General features: G+C 49.6%; 1 protein-coding gene across 3 annotated transcripts; it reads right to left on the bottom strand.

The window, feature by feature from the left end:
* On the bottom strand, positions 1 to 27,456 carry CDK12 (cyclin dependent kinase 12). 3 transcript variants are annotated; one of them, XM_075443449.1, is made up of 14 exons: positions 26,014 to 27,456; positions 19,024 to 19,908; positions 14,878 to 15,054; positions 13,194 to 13,333; positions 12,437 to 12,607; positions 11,527 to 11,716; positions 10,623 to 10,679; positions 9,975 to 10,076; positions 8,522 to 8,599; positions 7,917 to 8,033; positions 7,187 to 7,318; positions 6,335 to 6,549; positions 4,294 to 4,761; positions 1 to 1,860 (listed from the first exon to the last, which is right to left on the bottom strand). In XM_075443449.1, exons 1-14 carry the CDS (start codon positions 27,063 to 27,065, stop codon positions 1,175 to 1,177), a joined length of 4,470 nt encoding a protein of 1,489 aa, XP_075299564.1. In that variant the 5' UTR covers positions 27,066 to 27,456; the 3' UTR covers positions 1 to 1,174. The 3 variants fall into 3 exon arrangements, with proteins under 3 accessions (XP_075299564.1, XP_075299565.1, XP_075299566.1); XM_075443450.1 differs by having other exon boundaries at positions 1 to 1,833; XM_075443451.1 differs by lacking the exon at positions 1 to 1,860 and adding an exon at positions 3,043 to 3,449.
* Positions 27,457 to 27,787: the final 331 nt, after the last annotated feature.

Genomic DNA, 27,787 nt, shown 5'->3' with positions numbered 1-27,787 from the left:
ATAGGTACCTTTGTTTTATTCATCTTTCGTTTAACGCTCAGTGAAACGGACAACATTGCTACGCTCTGCGGGAGGAGAAAACCAATCGTAAATACTTCCTGTACAATAACAAAAATAAATCTGCTTACAGAAAGGGCACGGCGACGGCCGGGCAGCCTCCCAGGAGCGCGGCAGAGCCCCCAGCGCACCCCGCGCCAGGCCCAGAGGACGGCGCTCCTACCTGGCAGCGCTTCCCCACCACGAGTTTGGATTTCTCCTTTTTTCTTTAATTCTTGCAGTGTTTTGGAAGTTACACATGACACAGAAATACATATTTTTAGGTGAGGTGTTCTCTTCGGCTCTTAAAAAAAAAAAAAAAAAAAGAGGGGGGAAAAACAGAAGAGAATTCCCGCTGCAAAGTTGTGGCAGCAGAGACAGCCCAGAGACCCCAAAGCGGCCGCTCTCCTCAGGCGCCCGTCACCAGGGACAGGACCGGGACTGGGACCGGCGCTGCCCGGCCGGGCTCTCGCCTGGGAGCTGGAGGAGAGGGACAGCCGGATGCTTCCCGGGAAGAAAGTGATGTCAGATGAGCCGAGAACGAGCCAGTGCCACAGCCAGGACAACTGATCCAAGTGCCTCTGCATCAATATATTCCCATTTATTTTATTTATTTTTTTTAACTTTTTTTTGCCTCTCTCTATTTTTTAAAGGGGATTGGGGAAAAACCCTGAAAAATTGCTTTGGGAACCAGACTCTCCCCCAGCCCTACCTGAACACTTTCCCACGCTTCCCCCAATCGAGAAGCACCGGTGCCCAGCTTATGAAATATATATATATTTTTTTTATTTCCCTCTTCCCACGTGGATGGGTTTGTTCCATTCCTCCTATTTTTAAACAATCCCCCCCAGCCGCTGGCTCAGGGCAGAAAGCTCACCGTCGTCTGCAGTCGGGGTTGTTTTTTATCTTGTCATTAACCAAGCGCGAGAGGTTTGGCCCAGCGAGACGCCCCAGTGGGGACCCTACAGCAAGTGACGGGGCGCCCACCGGCAGCCCAGCAAGGAATACAACGGGGAGCTTCGCAGCAGCTGAAATGCGGATGAGACCTTGCTCTGGCCAAAAAAAAAAAGAAAAAAAAAATAAAAAGAAGTCCTGTCACTAGAGGCAGCGAGGCGAGGGGGGGCAGCCTAGGAACCCCTCAGTAGGGAACCCCTCGGCCCCGTCCCCCCCTCGGAGGCACTCTGCCGGGCCCGCGGTACGCCTTCCCATAGGAAGAAGTCGCCTGGGTTGGGGCACCCCAGCTGTGACCTGTTCCTGCCCCGCTGGCACCAGCCGTCCCCGGTCCCAGCTCGCCATAGGTTTGAATTTTGGCCTCCGGGTGTACCAGCATGTTGTTGCTCCCCTCGGCTTTCGTGAAAGATTGCCCAACTGAGTGGATGGTGACAGGGACTCTGGCGAAGCGGAGGTCCTGGTCCCCTGGAAACTGGACAGATCCTGTGCCCTGGTAATTGCTCGTCTCCCCGAGGTGGCTCACGGAGCCCAAGAAGGTCCTGCTTTTCCCCAGAGGCTGGGCAGAGGGTTCGAGTAGCGTCTGGACTGAATTCAGCTCCTCGGCACCAAATCCCCCCTCTGAGCCCTCGGTGCTGTAAGTCCTGGAGGAGTGGGACCTGCCGTAGTCCGCGGCTCTCGAGGCTTGGTGTTCGTGCGTCGCGTGGCCGAGCGACTCCGCTTCTTGCTGGGAAAAGAGCTGCAGCAGCGCAGCCGTGACGGCCGGGTTCAACTCCTGGGCTGCGCTGGAGAGGTCGCCTTCAGACAGAGGCGGCGGCGGAGGTCCAGGGGGCTCGGGGGGTCTCTTCTCTGGTGGGAGAATGCGAGGAGGACATGCTGTGGAAGGGTTACTTCTTTTAAACACCATCTTAAAACATCACGAGAATAGATATAAATACATTTATATGAAAAAAAAAAACCAATCCCCAACCGAACAGCATACCGAGACAGTCCGCTCTCTACGACGTGCTGGAAGAGACGTGGAGAGCTTTAAACGCTGGTATTCGTTGTGAGATCAACGCACACATTCGTTAGCGTTCTCCCTGGACTCGCCCTGTCCCCCACGCTCCCAGCTAGTCGGTAACAGCTGCCCCAACACACGGGCACCCGCGGAGGGAATTCCTGCTCCTGGATCAAAGGCTAACGCCGAGCGGGAGACAGATGTGGAGCCACGCGACAGCACGCGTTCCCCAAAAGCGGGGTCTCGCACCGCAGAGTGACACCGGGCCGTGCTGCTCTGGCACCAGGCTCGCTGGCACTGACGGAGCGTGGCCCCGATTTATCGGTTTAGAAAAACAAAACCAAAACTCAACCCCAGCCCCTCATGTACCGGTTCTTGACTGTGCCCATGACAGACCCAAGGGAGCAGGAACACCCTCTCGCATCCCCTCTCTGCTTCTCACCAGAGCTGGCCCTGCTTCGCCTGGTTTCTGACCTTGTTCAAGCACCCGGCCAGCACACGGTCCAAAGCAATCTCAACCCACAGACATCTGCATGCAACGTCCAGACCGCCCTGGAGCACGAGAACATCCTTCTGCCCCCCGCGCCCCCCCCCCCCCAAACCAGCCCTGAAGTCACAAGGATTTCTGTCACAGCAGGATCCCTCCTAGCAAGGACACAAGCACCCTTCACCCCCCCGCGCTCCCACTACTTTCTGTCACCGCTTCCGAGGAGGTGGGAATAACCAAGCAGCCCGGTTGGGCAGCGGGGAAGGCGAGAGCAGAGCTCCGGCCAGCCCTGCTGCGGCAGTGCCACAGTGACGCGTGGCACCGGAGGGGGACACGCAGCTTCCCGTGGGACCCGACCGGCTCCCGAAGCCTCGCGCCCCGGCTTCGCCCACAAAACCCGTCCTGACTCCTGCCGAGCAACAACTCAACTGACTCCATCCCCTTCACCCAGAAAAAGGATCGGCTACACGGTGATTAAAGTTATTACTGGCAATGACGTCAGAGGCCACGAACACCTTGTTTGAATCAGATCCTCAAATCATTTGCAAAACTGGTTATTAAAAAGGTCAAACTTTATTGTGAAAACCAGTAGTCTTCCAGGACCACCCCTCCACCCGTATCAGTCCGTCCACTTTAAAACTAGATTGTATGGAAATCCAGAAAACAATCTTCAGGTAATTTTAAAGCCAAGCCGATTTGGGGACAGCATATCATTTAAAATAAACAGAGAACAATGTTATTTAATTGAATCTGCTCTACAATAACCTAGTTATCTTCCAGTACTAGGGCAAAAAAAAAAAAAAAAAAAGCACAATCACAACTGGCTTGTGGTGGGTGGGTGTGGTGAAGGCACGAGAACACAGCACGTTCAGCTACATTGCAGAGGAGGTGGGTACCGGGCCAAAAGAGCTCCCTGGAGAGTCTGAGACATGCTCAGGAGGCGCTTCTAGAATTTGGTGAGGTCGTCACAGGATGTTGCTAATAATTCAAAAAAATCAACAGAAACAAAAGACATGGAGACATTTACACTCACCTTTGAGAAAGAAATCCAAGAGCTCACCGATACAATCAGGTCTTTTAAACGTGTCTTTTACTCGACAAGAACCACCTGGTTGGCTCAGAAGTCGCTGAATCTCAGGACTCACAGAAGTCAACTCTACGTACACCCAGGCACCCCAAAGCTGGATGTGCAAGTTTGTTACGTACACAACTGCCACTATCCCTCCCTTCCAGCACTCTCCAGTGTTCCAGTTCTTATGTTCTTCCAAATCACCTCCACGCTTTCTTTTTTTTGAGAGGGCAGGAAGGGAATGGTGAGAGTTGGGACAAACAATAAGATGGGAAAATCCACAGAGATTCAACACCCTGTGCAAAAAACCTACCTGAATGTGTGAACTGAGGACTGAGTATTGGAGGAAGCACTGAGCAGCTTCCCTTTCATTTTTGGGCAAAACACAAACCCTTTAATCTTCACTGACCCATTCACAGGGGAGCACTAACAGATTTTATACGTGTTGGAGATGTGGAGCAGAGCAGCAGGTTTTTGTGTTTTGGCTTTTTGCAGGTGTCAAAGCCTCCTAAGCAGTCCAGCACTTACCGCAGGGAATGGGTCAGGGTCTCTCTCAGTCTTGAAACCTGAGGTTTGACCCCATCCTGGCACCCAGCACCTCTGCTCCTCCCATCCACACCCCTGCCGCAACACTCCAAGGCCTTCGTTCCTCCTGGCCGCAGCTAAACTAGAGGCACTCCTATGGAATACTTTTAATTGTTCGAACAAGTGCACGGCATCCAAGATGCACAAGCAACAGTCATGATTATTTACCTGTACTTTCCTCCGGATGCACCGTAGGGGTTTTCCTCGGCCCCCGTTGCTCGCTGCTCTTCTCCCCATTGCTCTCCTCCAGCGTTATAACAGGCTCCTGACTCTTCATCAGCTGACTCAGCAGAACGGCCAGCACGTTCTGCATATCTCCCTGAGCACCGGCTGTTTCTGGAGTCGCCTGCTCCTCCGGTAGCTGGGCCTCCGCGGGTGGCTCTTCTATGGCTTCCTCTGCTGCTGCTGCTGCTGCCGCCGTCGCTGCTGCCTGAGTCTCGTGCTGCTGAGTTGTGGCTTCTGTCAGAGCGTTGATGGACTGGTTGAGAGCCTCCAGCTGCTGCTGCATCTCTGGGTTAGAGTGTACGTTCAACAGCTGGGCCATCTGTGGGACACTCAGATCAGTCTGGCTCTGCAGCAAGTTCAGTAAAACGGCTAGCTCGCTCTGGTTCAGCTGCTGGGTGATGTCTCCCAGGCCTGTGGGAAACACAGGAAGCATCACAGGAAGGTTAGGCAAAGCTACACCACATCGGTTTGTAATCGTGACATCGCTTGTACCAATAAGCACCTCTTCTCCATGTCCCCAGGCCATGGGAAGGCACGGAGGCTCCAGGAAGAGGATTCCAGGATAGTTTGCCCAGATTTCCACCCTCAGCTTGCCCCCTCCTGACTGCGACCAGCTCTGAACAGCACTGCAGCAGCACCCCGTGGCACTGCGCACACACTGCACTCGCCCAAGGCCGGGCACAGTTCCGTCAGCCACAGAGCGAAGCTTCTCCACCGCCCCCTCAAACCCACCCACACAACCACACACATGGCTGCTCCTTAAGATCAGTTCAGTGGAGCCAAACCTCCCCGCTCCTCGGGCAGCTAGCCGAGAGCACCCCCAGAACCAGACCGCTGAGCTGCTACACCACCAGCAAGGGCAGCGAGTCTGAGCACCTGCGGTGAAGACTGGACACCCTGAGCCCACGCCAGCAGCAATCAGAGCAGCAAGGCCGAGAGGTACGGCCTCTGTGGCACTAAAGCACTCCCTCCCGTGCTGGAAAGCGGGTTTCCTGCAATGGAGCTAAGCTGGTGTTTGGGACAGAGGTAGGGTGTGTTCCGCTGATGCAGCAAAAGAAACTAGGTCAAGCAGATGGCAATTCCTTGCTGAAAGCTGGCCTGGGATCAGAGGACTCTGTCCTGACCTGCAAGTATCCAGGTTAGTCTAAAACACAACCCTTGAGTAGCACCACCTCCCTCTGCACCACGCTGGAGCTGAGCCTCCTGAGTGACAAGTGACAAGGCTGTCCCTTCACACTGACACTGACTTTGAGAGTCAAACTTTTGGGGAAGAATGGTTCAAAGGTTTGTTTTTAGAAGCTTAAAACTAAGCGCCTCTTGCTGGTAGGCAGCTAAGAATGTGACACTCACTTTTCTCAACCACCACCTTTTGCCCATCTGCCATGTTTCATTGAACACACGGATTGTGCATTCCTTGGAGCAAGAACTGTCTTCCTTGTTACTTATCAGTACAACATTTGACACAAAGGAAGCTTTAGCCCACACCTGGGCTTTTCTCAGGCTTCTACAAAACAGCCAGCTTGGTCTGGACAGCTTTGTGCATCTCTGTGTTCCCAGGAATCAAAATAACTCCCCTCCAGCTATTTTCTCGACACTGGAGGTTGGTCACGTTTTGGCAACAGTGCACAAGTCCTGGTCCTGTGAGTCTTTATGGCCAAGTGATCTGCTCAGTAACACGCAAAGTGCAATAATGTACACTTTTGCCCACCAGTCACAAGTCTGCTACACCCCATACTTTATATAGTTTGATCAACAAGATCAAACTTCAGCTCACTTGCACACCCTTTACCTAGCTGCACCTTCCAGCCTATTTCTGTTACTTCGCTGGCCTGACTCAATGACTCCTTTCATTATTCCTTCTGAAAGCATGCTTCGGAACCAAGAATGTAACTCATAAAACCAATTCATAGTCAGCTCATCGGCGAGTGACTTCTGAAGACCAGCCAGAACGCTCTGCAGCCAATAGTTTCGACTGGGCACTGACCTACTGCATCTCCAGCACCAGCCTCTGGTTTGAGCTGGGCAGGTGGTGGGTGCACAGGACTGCTGTTGTTTTTGACAGTGTCTGTGCTTGTAACAGAGGTAGTTTCTTTCCGAGAAACTTTTGATATCGGTGGCTCCTCCACTGCAATCCCGCTTTGCCGCTGCCGTCGGCGTTTCTTGCTCCATAGCTCGTGGCAATCCTGCCAGTGGGGAAGGCTGGAAGAGAACAACACTGAGCAGTTAGAAAACATGGCAAGCAAACCCATTTAATCTTCAAAGACCACAAAGTTCTTAGTGCCATAAGAGAAGCACAGGTGTTCCTCTGACTGCAACCACACTACTAAACCAAGAAGAGGCAAGTCCTAGAACCAGGAAAGGCAGCATAACAATATGAATAATTTAATTCACACTGGGATCTCACCCCTCACTGGCCTGGGTTAGCTACAGTGTGCACAAGCCCCTGTGAAAGCAAGTCTGCCCAGCTTTGAGAGGCTAGTGGCTTTAAGCAGCAGCCGCCTTTTGAGACTCCAATATCCTTCAGAGTTACTAAAGCTACTGCCGGACTTGTACGCAAAGCAGCTAGAGCAGAGTTTTAGAATCTGCTTGACTGGAGCGGGAGAAAAGAGCTGCAGTGTGACACTGCCCAACAGCCACTCTTCTAGTCAATTAACGAGAAGCGTTAAGAGGCCCGGCCAGTCCTCCATGGCACAGAGGACAGGGATATGCTACATGCCACTCTTGAATATCTTCTAACAGATTTTTAGGGCACCTTACAAGCATTAAAGGGAGCTTTATAAAACCAGCCTGTTACCAGGCAGAAAACCAACAGCACAGGACACCAGCTGGAACTTACTCTGGAGGTGCCATTTTGCTGAGGTCAACATCCTTCAGGAAGTCACTCTGCAGGGCCTGCTCCGCGGTGCAGCGCTTGCCGGGGTCTAGCGTCAGCATGTGGTCCAGCAGGTCGAGAGCAGACAAAGGAATGCTGCATAGGGAGTCGGAAATACGGCCCAGTTAATGGCTGTTCTGAGCAGGGGGAGAAGCCCCGCTTTCAGAGAGGCACCTCAGCCCTAAGTGAAATCCACGCAGTCAAAATTTATTGCTAAGACATCAACAGAGCAGGCATCAGGTATGCGATATTTTCAGCCTAGTTTTTGCCATTTATGAAGAGCAACTCTGCTACAAATCCCACAAGACCATCACACAGTTACACTCTCCCCCCAGAGAGCGTGTCTCTGAAGCCAGACAGCCTCAGCACCGTGAGAATGTCACGCCGTCAAGCGTGCTCTCCAGGTGCAGACCCCAGCTAGCAGTGTCACAGGTGTGCAGAGGCAGGGAACCCCTCCGGCAGGCAGTGGGGCAGATCAGGTCCTTAGAAAGGGGACAGTGACCCTGCTCCAGCCTTCCCCAGATGGGAGAAGCCCTCCTGGAGACGGCTGCCTGAGGGCAGAAGGCAAGAAGGGGAAACACTGCTTTACCCTGCCAGGTAGACTAGAGCCAGAGGATAGTAAACGAGTCGCGCAACGTAACAGAAGGCCATAACCCCCACGCAGCCACTTCTGCTCTCTTCTAACAAAACTCACAAGGAGAACTCCTCACGCAGGCGCCTTCGGTATTGCTTCTTCGGTTTCATAGTGTTGAAGTAGGGCAACTTGATGACGTCCGGCCACACTGCTGGACAGGGGCTCCCACAGAGCCGGCTGAGAACCAGAAAAGCAGAGCATGATCAGCAGGTGGCACACAGCTAGGAGGAGAGTCAGCCTGACTGAAGATGTCTCCTTTCTAAACAACTTAGTGTACCAATAGCCTAGGTCTGGGCACACTTCAGGAAAGAGCAGATAACCCTCAGGTTAAAAAGGGGGTATCGGGAAGAGGAAAAATGCTTACCTCGAGTCTCTAAACCATCCAACACAACGAATTTTCAGTGTGAGATGTAATTTAGGTTCATGATTTTTGCATTCAACTAACACCAGCAAAGTTTACCGAGGGTGCATACATTAGCAGCCACACACTTGATGGTAGGCATGGACACAGAGATGTCTAACTATTCACATCTGCAGTTACAGTCATTTTCTGGTCCCATTTTGCAGGCAGATTAGAGAAAGAGGGCTCTTATAACACAGAGACTGTGTGCATGAGCAGCTTCTGCCGTACCTCTCCTCATAGGCATGCATGTGCAATGTTTTACCTGATTAATTCAAGCTGAGCCAGTTCCAGATTGGCTTGAAAAATAGGCTTCTTTGTAAACAGTTCCCCGAGGATACAGCTGGAAAGAGGAAAAGCAAGAGGTCATGACAGCGAACCCTTGGGATGATCATTTGAACACTGCAGCATTTCTGTTCAGAAGCAGGTTTGCCTGAGCAGAGTTATTTGCATCAGGGCTTGTAGTTGAGCACTGACAAACTAACCTATGTGTACAGAGTCACCAATTCTACGCAGCTGGGAAATAACACTCATGAGTAGGCTGGGTAACATGTCACAGGCTTCATGCTTTAACTCTTTGCAGGGAGGGGAGGATATGTCAATAGCATGGCAAGAACAACAGCCAGGCAGCCCTTTTTCCTCCAGATTCAGCCCATTTGTCTTTTCTGCCTTATTGGGGGATATCTGCTGGCCCAGATTACCCTCAGCCGCCAGTATCTTACTGTTTGCCCTTGCCAACCACAGGGTACGGCCTTGTACACAGAGTATTTGTATGCACACACATTTGTACAACTGGAAGGGAAAGAAGAGATGGAGGGAGGGGACAAGTCTGACTCACTCCTTAACATCTACCCTTAAGTCTTCTGACAGGACTGACAATCGGTGCCAAATATAGCTGTGGGCTGATACAGGCACCTCTCTGCTGGAACTGGGCTAACCCCGCTCGTTTGGCACAGGACACTGAACAGCAACTGGACCTCGCGGCCAGAGTTTCCAGAAGTAATTAGCAGGGCCTGACTTCTACAAACCTCTGCTGTTTGTATCCTGAGCTTTGCTGAAAGTTTACCTGCGAATATCACAATAGGAAGCACACACTGTGAAATCCAGCCCCACTTCTCAATGCTGAATCCTCGAGTCTCTGGTTCTGAATCACTTGGAAAATGTTCCATCTTTGTGGCTGAACTGCCCAGATTCCTCCTGTTCACGAGGCTCCCTACACTATTAGAAACCTGAAATCTCTACTTTAAAATGTTTCCTAGATTTAGCTGAAAAAAAATAGGTGACAGAGCAATCTGAAGAGGTTACAGAAAAACTCTCTATTAGGTCATTAAAACCATACACTGAAGCTATGACCAGCACCAAGTTAGCTTGTCACCCCTTTTGATCCTAGTGGTACAGCGTCACCAAAGGCTGCTTGGATTGTTTTTTAAATAGCAAGAACAGATATTTTTTACACTCTCACATGTAAATACCAAGAAAAGTCTCATTCCAGGAGTTTTTACTAAATGGTATAGTTTTAGTTAGGTGACACACATCTATTTCCTCAAAGCACAGAACTCTGAAAGTATTCCTGTACTACCATAACACTGTGCCTAGCTGGAACAGATACAGCGTCAGAAATTAGCACAAATCAAAGACTGCCTTCCGTTAGAGCTACTCTGTTCATGTGCTGACGTTCACAGCCCAAACAGGGCAGAAGATGCAAACCAGGCACTTACCCACAGCTCCACACATCTATGGCTGGTGTGTAACGCTCCTCACCTAGCAGCAATTCTGGAGGTCGATACCATAATGTAATGACTTTATTCGTGTATGGACGGCTGGAATGCAAGACACAAACATAAACTGATGACAAGAGCCACAAAACCCCTACAAACTGTAGTTTTTACTTCCAAACTGCAGAGTTGGGCATGTAAGTAGAAGCAGTGGGCTTTCAAGTGCCTAGACTTCCACAGCGCCTGCCCAAGTTAAATAAAGCTGATGAGATATCACAGATTTTACAGGCTTGCTTGTGTGCACAAGCCAGTAAGTTGTGGTACCCAAGACTGAAAAATCCTGACCTGCAACAGGCAGTAGCGGACTGCCATGACTGAAGAGTGACTAGTCTCAGAGCAAAACAAGGTCCACGGCAAGAAGAGAAGATGTTTTGGTTCCTTATCAGCTGGTCTGTCTAATGAAAAGCTACTAATACCAGCCAGGAGAGTATTTTTCCAACAGCTGGAGCTGTATTATACCACTGACACTGGAAAATTTCTCAGGCCGTGTCAGGACTTCCAAGTGAAGGGATTATGCAGGTATTAAGAAGAATGGAGCTCATCCCACCTCTGTAAGCCATTTCCCTCTTCCTCCACCCCGCTATGCCTCACCTCTCCTCAGAGCTGTAGAGTCGGGCGAGTCCAAAATCTGCAAGTTTGATTTGCCCACTGAAAGACAAAAAACAGTTTGAATCACATCTGGGCTCACACGCTGCAAGCAGCAAAAGGTAGTAGAAAGGCCTAACAATATACAAAAGTCATTTTCCAGACCCTATTTAATGCTTCAAAGAAACAAAAAGAATAAAAAAAATTAACAATACAGTCCCATCTCTATCACAAACCCTTCCCAACAGGCCAATGTCCCAGAGAGATTTTTCAGATTGATATCCAGACATGTGGATGCAATTACGCACAACATTACTCTCACAGGCTCAAAGTTTTCTTATGGGTATCCAGGTCAAGGCTTGAGAATTAACAGCAAATGAATAATTGTTATGTATTCTGTGATGAACTACGTTACTGCCAAACTTTGCTATCTAGAGAAGAGAGAGCATCCATGGAGAACTGCTGCTTCCTACCTTAAACCTCAATGGTTTCTCTGCACACAAGCACATCCAATATCCAGTATTTTTGCCAAAATACCATGGAGATCAAGCATACACAAGAGGCTCATTTACTTCAAGTCAACACAAAAGAAAGCTAACTGTAAAGAGCTGCAAAACGGTGAGCAGAGGGCCTCACACGGAGAGATTGGTGCCAAGAGCAAGTTGAGTAGAAGGCCTTAGGGTTGTTCACCCTCGCAGCAGGAGCTGTGCTCTCAGCCAGCAGCAGCACCCAGGAAAGCCACTGCTTAATTAGAACTGTCCGTCACACTGCTGGTGGAAACAAGCAGGGTTGTATTCCCACAGCGGATCAACACCTCCTGCTCCTAAGCACACCCAAGGTGAAGACAACTGCGTGCTCTCAGCTGAGCCCAGGGAAGAGTCGCACAGAAGCATATCTGCTCCCGGGTTACCTGTTGTTCAGTAAGATGTTGGAGCACTTTATATCTCGATGAAGGAAATTCTTTTTGTGACAGTAATCCAGCCCCTCCATTAACTGTTTCATGAAAGACTTGATATGGTCCTCTGAGAAATGTACCAAGCCAGATTCTAGCAGCCCCATTAGGTCATGGTCCATGTACTCAAACACAAGGTAAAAGGCACCTGGTGTAACAAAGAGAGAAATGATTTAGGACGAGAAGAGAGACAAATAAAAACGAAGGACGGAAGAAGGTTGAATTGTTGAAATACTCCTTTTTGTGCACTGTTCAGTGTGTTCTGCTGGTGTTTTAATACAGTCTTGTGATATTTAGGGATCACTGGGCATCCTAGAAGATTTTTTTTTTCTCAAGAGGAGAAAAAAAAAAGCCAAAACAACCAAGTAGACCCTCTAACGCATCAAGCTGACATCTGAAATCAAAATATGCCCCCAAAATATATTCCTTTGAAATCCTGCTCATGTTTACCTATCTGTTTTGGTTTTTCTTTCAATCTAGTTTGTTGAAGAGACTACTGCTATGCATGGCTTGAACTGATGTTTGTGGTGTTCCCTTCTCCCTCATGGAAGGGAAGGCCCCAAAGGCTTTTTTTTTTTTTTTTCCCCCCTCTAAGACAGCCCGTTTGTGACTCCACAGAACACAGTGCTTCCTTGTAAGCCTGTGTCTGCCTCTGCTCTGACATACGACAACTCATTTTAACTGGAATCTATCCTTTGATTTAAGGCCAAATCCAGACACCAAACTTGCTGGAACTGTGAATCAACGAGCAATGCAAAAAAGAAAATCTACACCAGAGTTTACATTTTTAGTTTTAGACTACGAATAAACAAATGGAGTTGCATCACCTCTTTGGCTAATTGGAACCACACCTTGCAGCAACTACTACCTTTGTCCTTCTTGAAATCCAGTGCATCTTGTTTGTCCGTGACAATTTCCTTCATGTTAACAACACTGCGGTGGATCAGCTGCCGAAGGATTTTGATCTCGCGGATGGCTGTGATGGGGAAGCCTTCCTTTTCATTGTCCAGTCGCACCTTCTTGAGAGCCACCAACTCACCTGCCAGAAGCAGCCCGTGTCAATGGCCCTGCACACACCACTGCTAACACCTCTGTGGCTTTCCAGGGGGAAGCTGGAAGTAGCTACGAGCACAGTCAACACCCACCAAGAAACAGCAGAGGCAGCTTGAGTTACCACCCTGCTAATTTTCAAGTCACTCTGTCAGAAGTTACGACACCAACAACTCAAGACAGATGACACCAGTGTTCCTTCTAAGCTGCTTCAGCAGAAAGTCACACAGGTGAACACAAAACTTACCCTGGAAACCACTCCAGTCCTTTTGACAAGCTCACATTTAAAAAGCACGGGTTCAGCTGGCATCCACCACCGCCACAGCTACACCTCCCACGACCATCTGACCCGACGTCAAGTCGTATACACAGGGCACACACAGGGCTTCTGTTCTTTTGCCCCATTCGAAAACACCCAATGTAAATGCTTATTCCAGGGCTAGAGCCATTCCTAAATCTACAGGTCTCGGTCACTAACCAGCAACACCGCTAACACTGGAATGGGTTTCAAGCACACCCACAGTAAGAAGGCCTTAAAGAAGCGGAGTCAATCTGCAGCCACTTGGCATCCTTACCTGTATCCTTGTCCTTGGCTTTGTACACCTGCCCGTATGTCCCTTCTCCAATAATCCCAATGATATCAAACTTGTCCACGCAACGCTTGCCCCAGTCGCTCTCCGTCTGTCTCCTTTCCCCATAACGAGGACAACAGATTCTGAAAGAGGGCAGAGGATTGTCAGGCACCCGAGGGCTCCACCTCACCCCCCAGCCCACCAACGAGTGCCTATTCAAATGGTTTAGGCTGTACCCTAAAAACAAAAAGCAGAGGTCAGGTACCCCGTCTTTACACTCCTAGCAACTGAGCGTTCCGTAGAGTTTAATGAATGATGCTATGTAGTCTCAACTACTCCAGCTACTGGCACTGCTACACAGGAATGTTATTCTTCTATTTAATTCAGATACTAAAGTGCGTCCGCTAGAACACTCTCACTATCAGATCTTTTCACTTCTGTTATGCATTTATCAGCTGCATACAGCTAACGAGCAATACATTGCTCCTCCTGGGGAAATAAGGAGTGCAAAGAATGGGGAAGACAAGCGAAGGGGATACACTACTTCATTTCCACAGACTTTGAGGTGGCAGAAGCATTTTGCTATAGCCTATCCGGGGCACGCGGTTAGCTACACGGATTTCTACAAAGATCTCATGACATACTTTTAACCGAGTAGCTTGAAGGAGAAAGAAACCAGTATCTTTGTCTAAAAAATACCACAGAACTATGCTACAGTAGGACAAAAATCAGCATATGGAACCTTTTGCAGAAACACTGGACATTTGATTTTTATTTAAAACAAAGTGCAGCTAGCAGTCTGCATACAGAATGCCAAGGGAGCTGGCTTCCTTGACACCTGCAGGAATTTTGTGATCGGGGAAGCTGTACATGCCATGCAACACGACTGATGCTGCAATTGCGCATGAAGAGGTGTGTGCTTCCTATTCAGAACAGCCAAATCCTGGAAGCACCACCAGCTTTATACAGGGATACTCATCAGGAGGTTTCTTTGGCCTGCAGGCTACAGGCTGAACCAAAGACGAGAGTGCTTTCAGGGCAGATGTGGCTGGAGATTGAGTATGACACACTCCAGCAGTTTCTACCATTGAAACAGTCACAGGGGAAGGCAGCAGAACCCATCACGGCTTCAGCATAGAGCCTGAACCGCAGTCTCCGTTTGGTGCACCATTTACACCACCTTCTTCCCCAGCTGCTGGACTGTTAACTCTCAAATAGATGGGGCAAGGGGCCTTCAGCTGTGAGTGGTCCAAATCTGAACCAACCCACAGGACACAGTTAATATACCATCAGAAAACACAGAAATATGAACTTGTTTTCTCCACATTTCGCTTCCAGCAATAAAGACAGCACTCCAACGAGTCGAGGGACAAAAGAAATTGTAAAACTGAACCACACCTGGCTAAAGATTTATAAGTAAGCACACGTTAAATCTTCTCCCCACCCAATAAATGGCAGGGAGGCTGCTGAGAGCTGGCAAGGCAGCTGCCAGCTTCAATTTCAAAAGCACACTTTCAAAAGTGCCGTCTCCACGCAGAGCGCAGGGCATGCGGTCAGCTCTGCCAGCAGTGCTGCAGTACATGCAGAAACCTCCAACTCTGGAAACCCAGACTGACACCTCTGTGAAGAAACAGAAAACCTAACGACCCAAAAAAGCCAAAAAAAAAAAAAAGAAAGCCAGCCTTACTTTGGTCTCTTTTTGAACGGTTGCTGAGGTGGTGTGGCTGCCTTTGGTTCCGGGGAGTCAGGAGGAGATGGATCCCCCCCAGGGAGCTCTGGAGGGAGCGGGAGGTCCGTGAGTAAGTGTCGTGGTCTCTGCTCTTTATCTTTCTTCACAGGTTTTGGAGGAAGAACCTCTTTTGGACTAAACTCCGAAAAGTTAATACAATACAAAAGTCAGACTTTACAGCCAATCAACAAACAAAAAAGCCAACTGTAGGACAACAGCTCTCTATCTGAGAACGTAAAGTTAGGAACCCAAGTGCCAAAATTAGCATAGCCAAGTATTAAACAAAAAAGCCTTAAATTTTACAATGATAATACATCAGGAGAGAAAAGTGTTAGGTTTGAGCCACTGTTTTCAGATAAACACAGAGCTCTCTGCAACTAGAACTTACACCATTTGCACAAATAAGTAGTTGTTCTCATCAGGTTACCAACTGGCACCCACTTTCTGACCCTTACTTCCCCTATTTAGTCCATTTATCATAATGAAATTAAATGCATGACTTGTTAAGTATCACTACAAATACGAACCCAGAATTAAATCTCTCTACATAAGTAACTTTACTTCTTAGCAAGGACTGAAGTGTCGCTCTAACTTGTGAAAATGGCTGAGAAACTAGAAGTTGACTTTTTTTAAAAAAGCTCAAGTTACCAATGGCATCAGAAGCTTGGTTTAGACTGGCAAGAGTCTCATAAGCAGAACCTAATTTCTCTCTCATGTATGCAACAGGGAGAATTCCTAGGCCTGAATAGTCAGGAATTCTTCTCCATGTAAATCTCCACTTCACCAGGAACAGAAAAAGATGAAAAAGATGAAGAGACTCGAACGACCCTTCCAAGGTGCGTTTTTAGGGCAGGCAGCAGGGGGTTTCCTGTTTGTCAGCATCACCAGGTCTAACGCTTCAGCACAGAGAGCTCCACACAAATGAGCTGATGGAAGTAGGTCATTTTCCCTTTTTTTTTTTTCATTAGACACTGCCTAATCTGCACGACAATCTCTTGTGAAATATAGTTAATAAACAAGCAAGATGAAGGATATTATTCTGGCACTGAGCTCAGACATCTTCTGTAAAAGATGGGCGAGCAATCACCTCCCCCTGCTACACAGTCCCCAGGCAGCCGCAGAACTGCTCGCCCCTCACACCAGCCGAGCCCTCGGAGGAAGGCACTCGCTGGCGGGCACCATTACGAGCAGCACGTATCCTAGAAATACCAGAAGCAGGAGAGCTGTGCGGGCTGAAGCCCAGCCCTCACTAACTGCGAATCCATAACGTGCAGAATGACACCCAGCCGGGTCACCTCACCACGGCAGAACCCCCGTTCAGCCTCAGCAGAGGTTCTTCAAAGCGGAATCCAGACATCCAGGGCCTGCAACCACACGCAGGAGGCGAGAGGCTTTGTTCCAACAGAGCGGATCAATTAGGTTTTGCTTTCTTTGTCGCTTTCGTATGCGTATTTGAAGCACTGATCTCATGTCCATTTCTTAGAGATTGAATGTTCACAGTAACAAAAAAGGAGCTGTTTGTGTTTAATCCACTTCTAATTGGCAATGAATTTGTTCCTGATAGTATTTAAATATCTAATACATATGCTAAGTCTGGGCCCTTTGACCCTGTCAAAAAGATTCAGCCTTTTTCCAGACACACAGCAAAAGCCAGCTTCTTTGCAGGACTTTCCTGGGCAGGGCGAAGGTGCTTGGAGGTTTAACCCGCAGGCGTCCGGCCTTCCAAGAGGTCCCTTCTCTCCTGCAGACCAAACCGTTACCACTTTCTTGCGGACACACAGTTCTCTGTGCTTTGTTAGGTACAGCTGCCTGGTTAACCCATCTGCAGACCAGCACTAGTGCTGCGAGCTGGTTGCTGTAACTTCGATCACCCCCACAACGCTTGGACATTTCCCCAGGAATTTCCTTCCAGGTGAGGAAGCCAAGCAGACCCTCCAGAGTTGCCCAAGCAGAGAAATGACGAAGTGTGAACACCAACAGCCTAACAAAACCTCCTAGAAGCTGGCTCCCTTCCTCCCCTCTCCTCAAATAGCAGGAATGCGACCGGTCAGGTCTGCATTTTTAGCTACTTAGTGCTGTGAACGGTCAACCAGATGTTCCCAGGAACCTACGCAAGCCACGCAACTTCTGAGCGCAACATCGCACACGCACAAAGCTTGTACCACTTGCTTCTAAACAGCTTTTTCCCTCCTCCTGCTACACCTCCTGCTAGGTGGAGCAACCCACCGTGCAGACTGACTGCCGCGAAGTCTGAAGCATTAGAGACGGTAAGTCCTGAGAGCTCAGCAGGCATCAAGAAAGGTTGAAGAGTCCGACTGCACCAGGCACGTTTTGCACTTGGACGCTCCAAAGCGCATTTCCAAATCCTGTGCTCACCACGGTCTCAGAGCGTTCACCCAGTCTCAGCAGGTGAAAACAAAAGTCTGTCTAAAAAAGTTTTGTTCATAAATATGAAGACAGTCGATTCAGAGTGAGCTTCTGCACACAGGCTGTGCCATACATAACTGCCACTGGGACTCAGCAAACTGAAGCAGGATTTCCCATTCTTTTACTGGGGAAAAGTCACTGTAAATCCACTTACTGAGCTTAGCAACCAGCTGCATGACCACCCACACTCCTAAGGTCACAGTGATGCCAGAGATAAAAGACACTTTGACAAAATTAAGCCGCACCCAGGTGGTTGAAAAGAGCACTAGGTGTGAGTGGCTAAAAACATAAAATACAGTGTTTGCAGGACAATTTCTGTGTTTGGAAATAAGGGAACACAGCAGCAGGATCTTGCTTCAACTGGCATTTGAGTTGGGAAAAGTCTGCAATCTGTTACACGCTACTGCTCATCACAGATGCATTTACACTAAATAGATATTTGCTGAACAATATTGCACAGCTCAGGAAGGGCAACATAAACGTGCACAAGCCTAACTTTCACGCTGGTCGCACGACAATGTCACCCTGATTTACTTCGACACCAGGACAAACCATGAGACTCAATTACATGAATCCGGATGCATAACACACCCCGTTCACTTCCACCACAGGGTAACTGTAGCAAGTCATAACTACTGTGTAACACACTATTCATTAAAAATCTGCTTCACTATCCAGTGAGGTACCCAGCACATCTTTAGCAATGGCTGGAAAGATACAGCAGTTGTCAGGGAACTACAGGCTAAGAAAAGTAAAAAAAAAAAAAAAAAAAAAAAAAAAAAAAAAAAAAAAAAGCATCAGCGACAACCTTTCCTTAACAGTGCTACAACATACTCACAGCTACAAAAGAAAAGAAAAAAGATGTGTTTTTCTTCTTCTCCACCTCCATTTCGGATGTTCTGTTCCTTTCCCCTCTTCCCCCCACCGAAAGAAGACCCCCACAGTAAGGTTGTTCAGACAAGTGCACAGCGAGAACTACCGTTACAGGGCAGAATTCAGTCTGCGTGTCGTGATTAGAAATGATAGGAAACAGAAAGCTGAAGTAGGTGTGGTTTCACTCTTTCTTTTTTAAACTCTTTTTCAAACAAACACCACCTACCTCTTAAGCAATAAGGAACGTATTAATTATTTGATAATTAAGACAATACTTAAGTTACACCAATGCCCTTTTTTACATGTGGGCATGGCCTGCATGTTCTGTGACTTTGGAACAGAAACAGCTCTGTCTTGTGTTCTTGTTTTGGAATCGCTAAGCGCTTTCCTGTTCTCCAAAACCTGTACTTAAGTAAATTCAACAAAAAAGCAATTCCAAAAGCAGCCTGTGTGAATGGCTGCAATGCAAAGGGTGTGCATAATTACAGATCCATGTTTCACTACTGTAATAAATATGAATGGAGAGCAATGTGAAACCTTTACTAACCAGCATTAAAACAGCAGCCAGACCCCTCTTCCTCACCGAGATAAGATGTAACTACCTGCACAGGATCATAAAACTCTCCACATAAGCCTGACAAGGCCAAGACCAGGAACAGCCGTGCAGTAATTCATTTCTACCAGCGGCACAGCCTTCAGCGTATTCTGCGGGGTAAGCTAGCAACTGGCAAACTAACCAGAAGAGTCTGGTTATTTCAATGTTTTGCTTTCAAATGCAAATGGGATGCTCTTGCGTGACCTTACCTATCCAAGTCATCTTCCCCAACTAAAATAGGGGGGAGCGGAAGCGGAGGCAACGTTGAAGTTTTCAGGTGTGGGATAGCAGCCGTCACAGACACTTGCGTTTTTGTAGCGACTTGGACAGAGGACTGGGAGTTCACCTGAGAGGATAAAGTAGACGTCCTTGGGTGGGAAGAAGACGGCAAAGACGTTGGGGCTGAAGTAGGGACCTGAACGGGAGTCAGTTGGGAGGGCGGCAAAGGTGGAACGGCAGGTGATGGAGGCAAAGGTGGCAACGGCGGGGTTGGAGGTGGTGGTGTGGTTGTCGGCAGAGGTGGAGGAGGTGATTTTATGGAGGGTAGTGGGGGTGGAATCTCCTTCTCTGCTGTGTCTGTCTCTTTTGGAGATAGGAGGTCCTCTACCACTGCTACAGGCTTCAAGTCTTTTGTTCCCGTCTGTTTCGAATCTCTAACTGGAACAGGATGTTTCCTCTCAGAGTTCTCCTCTGCCTTGATTTTTATTGACTCTGCAGGAGCTTTAGTCTCTGCATTCGTGTACAGTAAACTCACTAATTCCGTATCTGAAGAGGATTTTTCAGACTTAACAGTTTTGATGACTTTTTTAGATTCTGTTCCAGACTCCTTAAGTTCAGCTAAGCTGTTCTCCTTTCTAGACAGGAAAACAGGCGAGCCCTTTGCCTCCTTCCCATCCACCTTGGCGGCAGCCGCTGCCGCTGCTGCTCGCTCCTTCTTCTTCCTGCTGAGTTCTGCCCCCAGACTGGAGTTCAGCGGCAGCCTCGTCGGTGATATACTGGAATGGCGACTGCGTGACCCAGACCTCTGCTTTTTACTGTGAGATGATGAGTGTCTCGAGTACCCGGGACTGCGGCTTCGGGACTTCACAGACTTCCTGTGGAGCAAATAGGGAGAAGATAAATGAAACGAAGCACCTCGACCTCTGAGCTACTCACCAACACCAACAGCTCGCTCTGAAAACAACTGGAACCCATCACTTGTCAACTAATTCAGACAGTCCATGACACCTGTCAGGAGAGACTAAAGCTACTGAAGGGAGTTTACTGACTAAAGCATTACAAGTTTCAGGTCACCACCCAGCCTGCCAACGTCAGGACTTCCCTCATGACCACACCATTGAGACAAAAATGAAGGACAAAGACTGGACAAGCCTCAAGGTAAAGACGGGATCGCAGGATCACAGATGCACTCACTAAACAGAACGCTTCAGTCGAGAGGATGAGCTGGCAGTTTACGAATCTTTCACAGTAATTATGTACAACTTTAAAGGAAACAACGGATAAAATATGACTGCCCTCATGGGAATGCTGCCTCAGGAAACATCTCTCTTCAAGTTAATTTTTCCCCTTGGTTCTTTTACTATCATCAGAACTCAAATTTGCATATCGTGATTCAGGAAAAGAAAAAACCACTCAGGAGTTTTAATCCTGTTTTGAGGTATGTCCAGAGGGTCTCAGTCTTCTACAGTAAATGGGCTCTAAATTAGGTATATACACAGAAATAAAAAAACACACTGAAAATCTGTATTGTGATACAAGCAAGCAGCGTGGCAGGAAAGTCCTCACACCATCAGGGTACGCACCGTGAGCCCAGGGTGAGCCGAGCCAGCTTGTGGTTACTGCCGTCCTCTAAGTGGAGACTGATGTGGAAACAAGATAAAAAACAAAATGGAACTGGAAAGTGGTGCTTCCAGTGTTCATGTCAAAACAACTGACAAGGGACAACTGTTTCCTCCACTTGAGGAGGAACGAGGACCTTGCAGGTTATGAGACAGCATGCTTTCACTGTGCACACGGCAGGCTCTGATGGGTTTAGAAGCTGGGCAAGCCAACAGGAAAAGAAGAAATTGAGATCTGACCCTACAAATACTGTAATAGAAACTATGATCAAACTTTATTCCACAATTCATTACTCAGAAGATATCTAGTTTTGCAAATACGGAATTCTCTCAAAACATAGTTCCTCAGTAGCTATCAAGACACCTAACAGCCAGCAGGTATAAACACAGTAGATGCTGCCTTGCTAGCACCCATACTCAGAATGTAATTAAAAACCAGATCCAAACTGTTTATAGTGCTACATAATCTTACCCTGAGACAACAAGCGTTGGGGAAATAGACTGGAGACCTGAGACAAACTAAAGCAAAGTTCCTCGCTAGAGACCACCAGCCCTTCGAGGACGGCACAGCTGCGACTGCACGGGAAGCGAGAGGTCCCGCTGCCCAGGGGTTTCAACCAGAGCCCTCTTCCCTCGCTACTCCGAGCACAAGCATTCTGTCCTCTCATGAGCAAGCACAACCCCAAACCTTGTGCTAACAGTGGTCAAAGAACACGACAACTGCAGGTACTCCTTACCTTTAGACTTACAAAATAAATATACAACCAGAAAGGGAAAAAGAAAGTGTCATCTGAAGTCACTCAGCTATTTTCCTCCTCAACACACTGGTCTGTAATGGGAATGCTGCCTCAGGACCATTGCCTTTTCCGAGGTTTCCCCTTAACAAACTACCAGTCCCGGACGCGGTTTACCACTTGGACAGCAGTTCACCTGCCACATCCCAGCGCAAAGCTGCCAGGAGCTGAAAACACCATTACATTTTCACTCTGCTCAAAGATATTTGCAGGCCAAGGAAGACATTCCTAATGGAGCCTGTAGGTTGTAGTTTATTGCAGCCACAAATAGTTCTGGGGTTAGCATGCCTTATTACAATTCTTTCAGGACAGATTGTTTAAGACGCTGCGATACCCAGTTTCCTGTTCCCTGTCTGCCACCCTGCCCCATGATTACCCTCGACAGTTACTCCAATTTAACTGGCTGCAGAGCAACATTCTCAACAAGCTCACTCAGCACATTTGACACAAAGTAAACTTTTCCGAAAGCACAATTTTACCTTATTTTTAGTAGTGCTACATTAGAAACGCAGCCACCAGAGACACCTGCACAGACACAGGCAAGGGAAAAGTTCTGCTGGAGGACGCGGTGGGCTGCGCGGACAGGACCCCCTCACGCAAGGGTTGCTGCGGAAGGAGCTGCGCTGCAGAACCAGCGCTGCCAGGGGCTAGGGGTGAACCCCTGACCTTCCATCAGCAGATACCCGCGCCCCTCTGTTCCACCAGGACTCAACCCACCAGTTCCCTCCCCGTAGTCCCCTCTGCTCCACAGGCATCACTCCGCTTTTTGTCTACTGTTGCATAATGATAACTACCTGTAGTTATTCTACGAAGAGCTGCTGTTTCTAAGTCCATTTTCCAGCTTGGTGTTTTCCAGCTTGGTTAGGCCTGAAAAAGGCATCGCATCCAGAAGCGCATCTGCTCTCCCAACTCTGTCAACGCAGCCAGGACTAGACCACTCTACAACAAATCTTACCTCGTATCATTAGACCAGCAACGGCCTCAACACTCTACAGCACTTGCTTGTCTTCCACAGCAACGCTCACTTTTAGCGGTGCTGGGCACCTCAGAAAAGATGCAGTAAGACAGAAGATGCACAGGCAGATTTGGCTTTTTAAGATATTATTTCCATCCTCTGGAACGATCTGTTCGTGGCTTTACCTGCAGCCAGTTAGCACTTGTATCCCTTTCACCCTTGACGTGTGTTAAGGTAACGCTCCACAGCTCACTTGCTCTGCTAAGGTCATCAGGGATGGGCAGGGGCTACTCCGTCTCACATGCATTTTTTCTGGATAAAAATGCTCTGGGGTTAAAAAACACCTTGTTATCTCTCTAGCACTGGAACCTAGAAATACAAGATCCTAACCATGATGACTGTGAATTAACATAAAGAAGTCAGAGATGATGGCTCATCTAAAAATCCAAATGAATCTCTTCATGCTTTTGTATTTAACTGATACAACCAGAAGGTTAGAATGGCCCTTGGAGGAGCAAATGCTAGAACCCTCCAGACCTCCTTGTGCTGAACACGACCACAGCTAACAGCCATTAGCAGAGCTGACCCCGAGTCAGTTGGCAAGACAAAGACCCACATCTACAGACTTCCATATCACCCACTATACTGACTCCTAGGAGGATCTGCAGACTTCAAAACCTTTTACCTGCTCCAAACCACAACAGCAGTGAAGAGTAAAGCGGAAACTAGAATCTGGGAAGCTTGATCACGCACCTCACGCTCTAATTGCGCAGGAAACAAGCTCAAACAGGAGGCCAAGGTTTCTTATTCATGAATGCCTGACGACCTCTTGCCGGTCTGTCTAACAGTGGCCACTACTACAGCACGTGCACACACTCACACTTAGCTGCTATACTTAGTACAGAGCACAACCCACCTCCAGCAAGCCAAAGGACTCTGGAATTTCTTCTTCCAGTTTTAGCTGCAGTGACAACAGTTGTGACAAGGAATGGCGAGCCACATCTGTTATTTTCCCTACTGACCAAACCATCCTCATTTCCTCCTAAATTGAAAGCAAGTTGTTTTGCATAGCCATTTGAAAAGCAAACCTGTATTTTCTCCAATCAGCACAGCACACTGACTCAGTTTCCTAACACTATTTTGGACACGGAGATTACAGAAAACACAGAATGCACTAAGCCCCCCCCCAATCTGTCAGTCAGTGGAAATAATTCAGTGCCCCAGAAAAGCCTGCGTTACCTCCTCTGAAGCATTTGAGCCACAGTCAGATGTTCACTGCACAAGCGAGCGCACCAGTTCAAGACGCGTTCTCTCCCAAACTGTCCCTGCCCTTCACAGGAGCCAACAGAAGAGATCCCACAGTCACTCCCCGGCTGCCTCCGCTCACATGCTCATCTGCAGCAGACCAACCACAGCTGCTCCCGCGAAGCTGGCAAGGGAGACTCGGCGATCTGCTCCTTCAGGTGAGCTCCCAAGCAGCCGTGGCAGAAGGGCAGCCCCACCTCCGGCTCCTGGAGCAGACGTTTGACCAGAAACTCACACTGACCGCCTCACCATACGGGCTGAGCTCCGTGAAGCAAAATTAACGTATGAATTACAACTTACAACTTGGCTAACAGATGGAAAAGGCATTAAATTCCCTCTGTCTCTTCCCTAGAAGGATTTCAGGTGGATGTTGCGTGAAGGTGTGATCCAGGGGTTTTGTTCTGCTTTCAAGAATATATCACACAGTCAGCAAGTTAGCTGCCCAGAAGAGAGAGGAGTAGTAGGTTATCAATGGAAGTCAGAGATGCAAAGAATCCAGTACAAGCTGAGTGTAAACAGTGAGTAACCTTTGGAATCTATTTTGGTTTGGGGTCTAGCATTTTGTCAGCGAGTCAAAGATGCCCTTAAAAAGTTTCTTATGTGGGTAAGCGAGTTCAGGGAAGCACCACAAAGTGCTTCACAGTTGCTCCTGTAACAAAGATCAGGCAAAGATAACTGCTTCATTTCTCAAGTCAGAAGCAACTAGCCATTTACAGACAGAGGAAGCTTCACGTTCTCCTGGGAAGTGGAGTAACCCGGGGGGAAAAACACCTCTTCATCTACCAGTCCAGTTTCCACATGGTTTCTCCCTGGTTAGGGCTGAACGTGGACATTTAATAGGTGCCATAACATACAATTACATCATGAAGTACGCGTACTTTTTCTACTACTGTATTCTTACTCTTCCAAAAGTAAGAGTAAATAACATGCAAGAGCAGTGCCACCAGGCCAAAAAGGATTGAGGGGAGGGAGAAAGACATCAAGGACTACCCCTCAGAACCTCTCAGGTGTACACAGAGAGAACAGGGCAGAGGAGAAACAGCCCGAAGGAAAATTTCACTATGTAAAATCACAGCAGAAGAAGTAGATTCTACACAACAGCTTCCAGGGTGCTAGAACCAACACGCCCCTCTCACAGCAAGGACAAAGGCACTGCTCCAGCCCTACTATGGAAGATGCTGTTCCTGAAGAGCTCTAGTAACAAAGGCCAAATTCCCAAAGCCCTGAGTTCTTCGGGAACTGCTGATCACGTAAACGCGCTCTGGAGGCAGCCTCTTCACTCGCAGCTCCTGTTTGGACCAGAGGATGCAGCACAGCTAACCCAGCACAGAGCATTTCTATAACTATCACATTTCAGGTCACATCTTAATTGCCATGGAGCAACAAGCAAAGGTCCACAGCACCCATGGTGACAACTGGAAACTCACTTAACATAAGCTGAAGCTAGAAATAAAAAAAGAATCAACATTAGACTATGTATTTGTGCGTATAACAGGACAAATAACACACATCTGAAATAAAACACAGAATTAGCACTACCTTGAAATAATAGTTCCCTTCTGTAGCAAGGTTACTGATTAAAGAAAAAAAAAAAAAAAAAAAGAGAAAATTATAGTTAAACCAAAATACAGCTAGTTCCTACTCGCCCTTCCAGAACGCCCCAATTTCAGAATGGAAGCAAGAAACTCTGGGACTGAGAAAAGAAAGTTTATGCTCGAAAGACGGAGTTTAGATGCGCTCATCTCCAATTCAAGGCAAGAGAAAAGACAAGTCAGTTCAGAGAGAGCAACACACACTCAAAACAAGCCACCCTCTTGAAAAGTGTGATCAAGTTTCCACATGCAGTAAACAGATAAAGGCTTCCAGAAACAGGTGAAAACACTCTCCCTGCTGAACTTCTCACGGGGAAGCACGTTGGATCCCACACCAGGAGCGGAACAGCTCCGAGCACAAGGCTCCCCGGCACCCGGGCCCTTCCACGGGGCCAGCTCCCGAGCTGAGTGTAATCCAACGCCAGGAGCCCAGCCAGCCCCAGGCCTCTCCGCCGGGAGCCAACATGGACGCTACCTACCACCACGCCGAGGTGTTTTCCGAAGTGTGAACACCATTTTAAAGGCAACTGCCACGAGCCGGACCAAAGCAACCCCACACAAATCACCCCACAGCCAAATCAGGCAGGCAGTGACCTGTGCCCCACCGAGATGAGGATGGGGGTGAACCCCCCCCTCCATGCCCAGAGCCACCCCGACCACCCCCAGACGCCTCCCCACGCCCCACGGCAAGGTGGCCAACGCAGGGAGCACGCACCTGGCGATGGGGCTTCGGCTCAGGGACCGCTTGGCAGCGAAAGGGCTGCTTGAGCGCCGCCGGCTGTAGGGGCTCGGCGACCTCCCGCTGTAGGACCCGCTGCCTCTCTCGTAGCTCGAGGAACGCCGCCTGTTATAGGGGCTTATGGACCTCTGCCGCCGGCTGTAGGGGCTGGGAGAGCGGGTGTTCGACTGGTAGGCCACAGGCTCCTTGTAGGGTGGGCTGATGGACTGCCGGCGCGAGGAGCCGCTGGGGCTTTTCCTGTAAGGATCGTAGTTACTGGATGTGTGAGAGCGGGGAGGGCTGAGGTCGTACTCCTGGATGTAGGAGGCTCCCGAGGGGCTGTCGTCCAATTTAGGGCTGTCGGACCATTTTCGGTGAGGGCTTCTGGATTTCCGCTTTGGGCTGTCAACTGTTTTGTAACTTTTTGGAGCATCCCTTTTCCGATGGCTTTTGCTGCGCTCTTTGTGGCTGGATTTGAGCTCCCGATCCTTCCGGGATTTCTCCTTGTGCGCTTTGGCTGACCGGGACTCCTTGTTGCTGCTCTTCGAGGACAGAGACTTCGGGTGGTCCTCGCTTTCAAGGAGTCTCTTGGAGGATCCCGATACTCTCTCCTTGGTGGACCCTGACCTGCTGGATGCCTCCAGGCTCTTTTCTAACTTCCTCTCTTTTTCTGCCTGTTTGCTCTTCATCAGCTCACGAATGCGCTTGTGCTGGTGGTGCCGGTGCTTCTGTGTCCTCTCGCTCCTGTCCGCTTTCCTCTCCTCGTTCTCCCTTCTGTCCAGCTTGAGGGCCACATCATCCGAGAAGGTATCCGAATCCGAACTGATGTCATCATACTCCACCAGCGGCTTGATCATTGCGCCCAAGGGTGCCGCTGCCTCCTGGGCTGCCAGCGGGGACTCCTTGGAGTGCCTGGACTTGTGCCTCTTGTGCCGGGAGGCCAGCCGGTGCCGCTCCTTGCTGTTCGAGCTCCCGCTGCCAGGCGTGTGCTGCGAGGACCCCCCGCCGCCCCCGTCCTTCTTGCCCCCATGTCTCTCCGGATTTGGCATTCCTCCTCCTCCACTGTGCTCGACAGAGGGGAGGGGGGGTGGGGGGAAAAATCCTCCAAAACCCCCAAAACTTCAAACTTCCTCAGGCGCCCGCTCCTGGACCATTCACCCCGTGCTCGGCCCTCCCTGCCGCCAACACCCCCACCTACATGGGGAGCGGGGCAGGGACCGCGGCCCCGCCAGGCCCCGGAGGAGGCGGAAAGGGGGGTGGGGGGGGCAGGAACAGGGAGGGGAAGGGGAAGGGCACCGGCCTCACCGCCTCATCCGAGGGGCCCGGGCCCGGAGGGCAGCGCCGCCGCGGGGGCGCCCCGGGAAGGCGGGGCCTGGGCCCGCGATCCCTCCCCAAACCCCTTCGGCACCGGGCGCCCAGGCCCCGCGGAGCCGCCGCACCGGTCCCTCTGCCGGAAGGGCCGCCGGGGACTCCGCCCGCCCGCCCGCCCGTGCCCCGCCGCCCGACCCGCCCGGCCCGCCGCCCCCCGCTCACTTCCCAAAACGAAACGGCTCCGCGTCCGAGGGGGGGGGGTGTGTGTGTGGGGGGGGTGCGGGGCACTCGCCAAGTCTCGCGAGACCCGAGCCCCTCTCGCGAGAAGAGCAGCAGCGCGCCGCCTTCCAGCGCCGCCGCTCGCCGATCCCGCGAGACCTCGCCGAGGGGAGGGCGGGAGTCGCGCGCGCGCGCACTCCGTCCTCTCGCGAGAGCCGGGCCGTCAGCCGCCGCCGCCTCA

Source organism: Opisthocomus hoazin, chromosome 26 (assembly GCF_030867145.1).
Source record: "Opisthocomus hoazin isolate bOpiHoa1 chromosome 26, bOpiHoa1.hap1, whole genome shotgun sequence".
Classification (NCBI taxonomy): domain Eukaryota; kingdom Metazoa; phylum Chordata; class Aves; order Opisthocomiformes; family Opisthocomidae; genus Opisthocomus; species Opisthocomus hoazin.
The sequence above is the reverse complement of the archived record's forward strand: the minus strand, read 5'-3'. Positions and strand labels throughout refer to the sequence as shown.

Coding starts and splice junctions, on each gene's coding strand:
- CDK12 (XM_075443449.1), bottom strand. CDS start 27,065: ATGCCAAATCCGGAGAGACATGGGGGCAAGAAGGACGGGGGCGGCGGG. Junction 19,909..26,013: donor AGCCGAAGCCCCATCGCCAG/GTGCGTGCTCCC, acceptor TTTGCTCCACAG/GAAGTCTGTGAAGTCCCGAA. Junction 8,600..9,974: donor ATAGATGTGTGGAGCTGTGG/GTAAGTGCCTGG, acceptor TCCTCTTTCCAG/CTGTATCCTCGGGGAACTGT.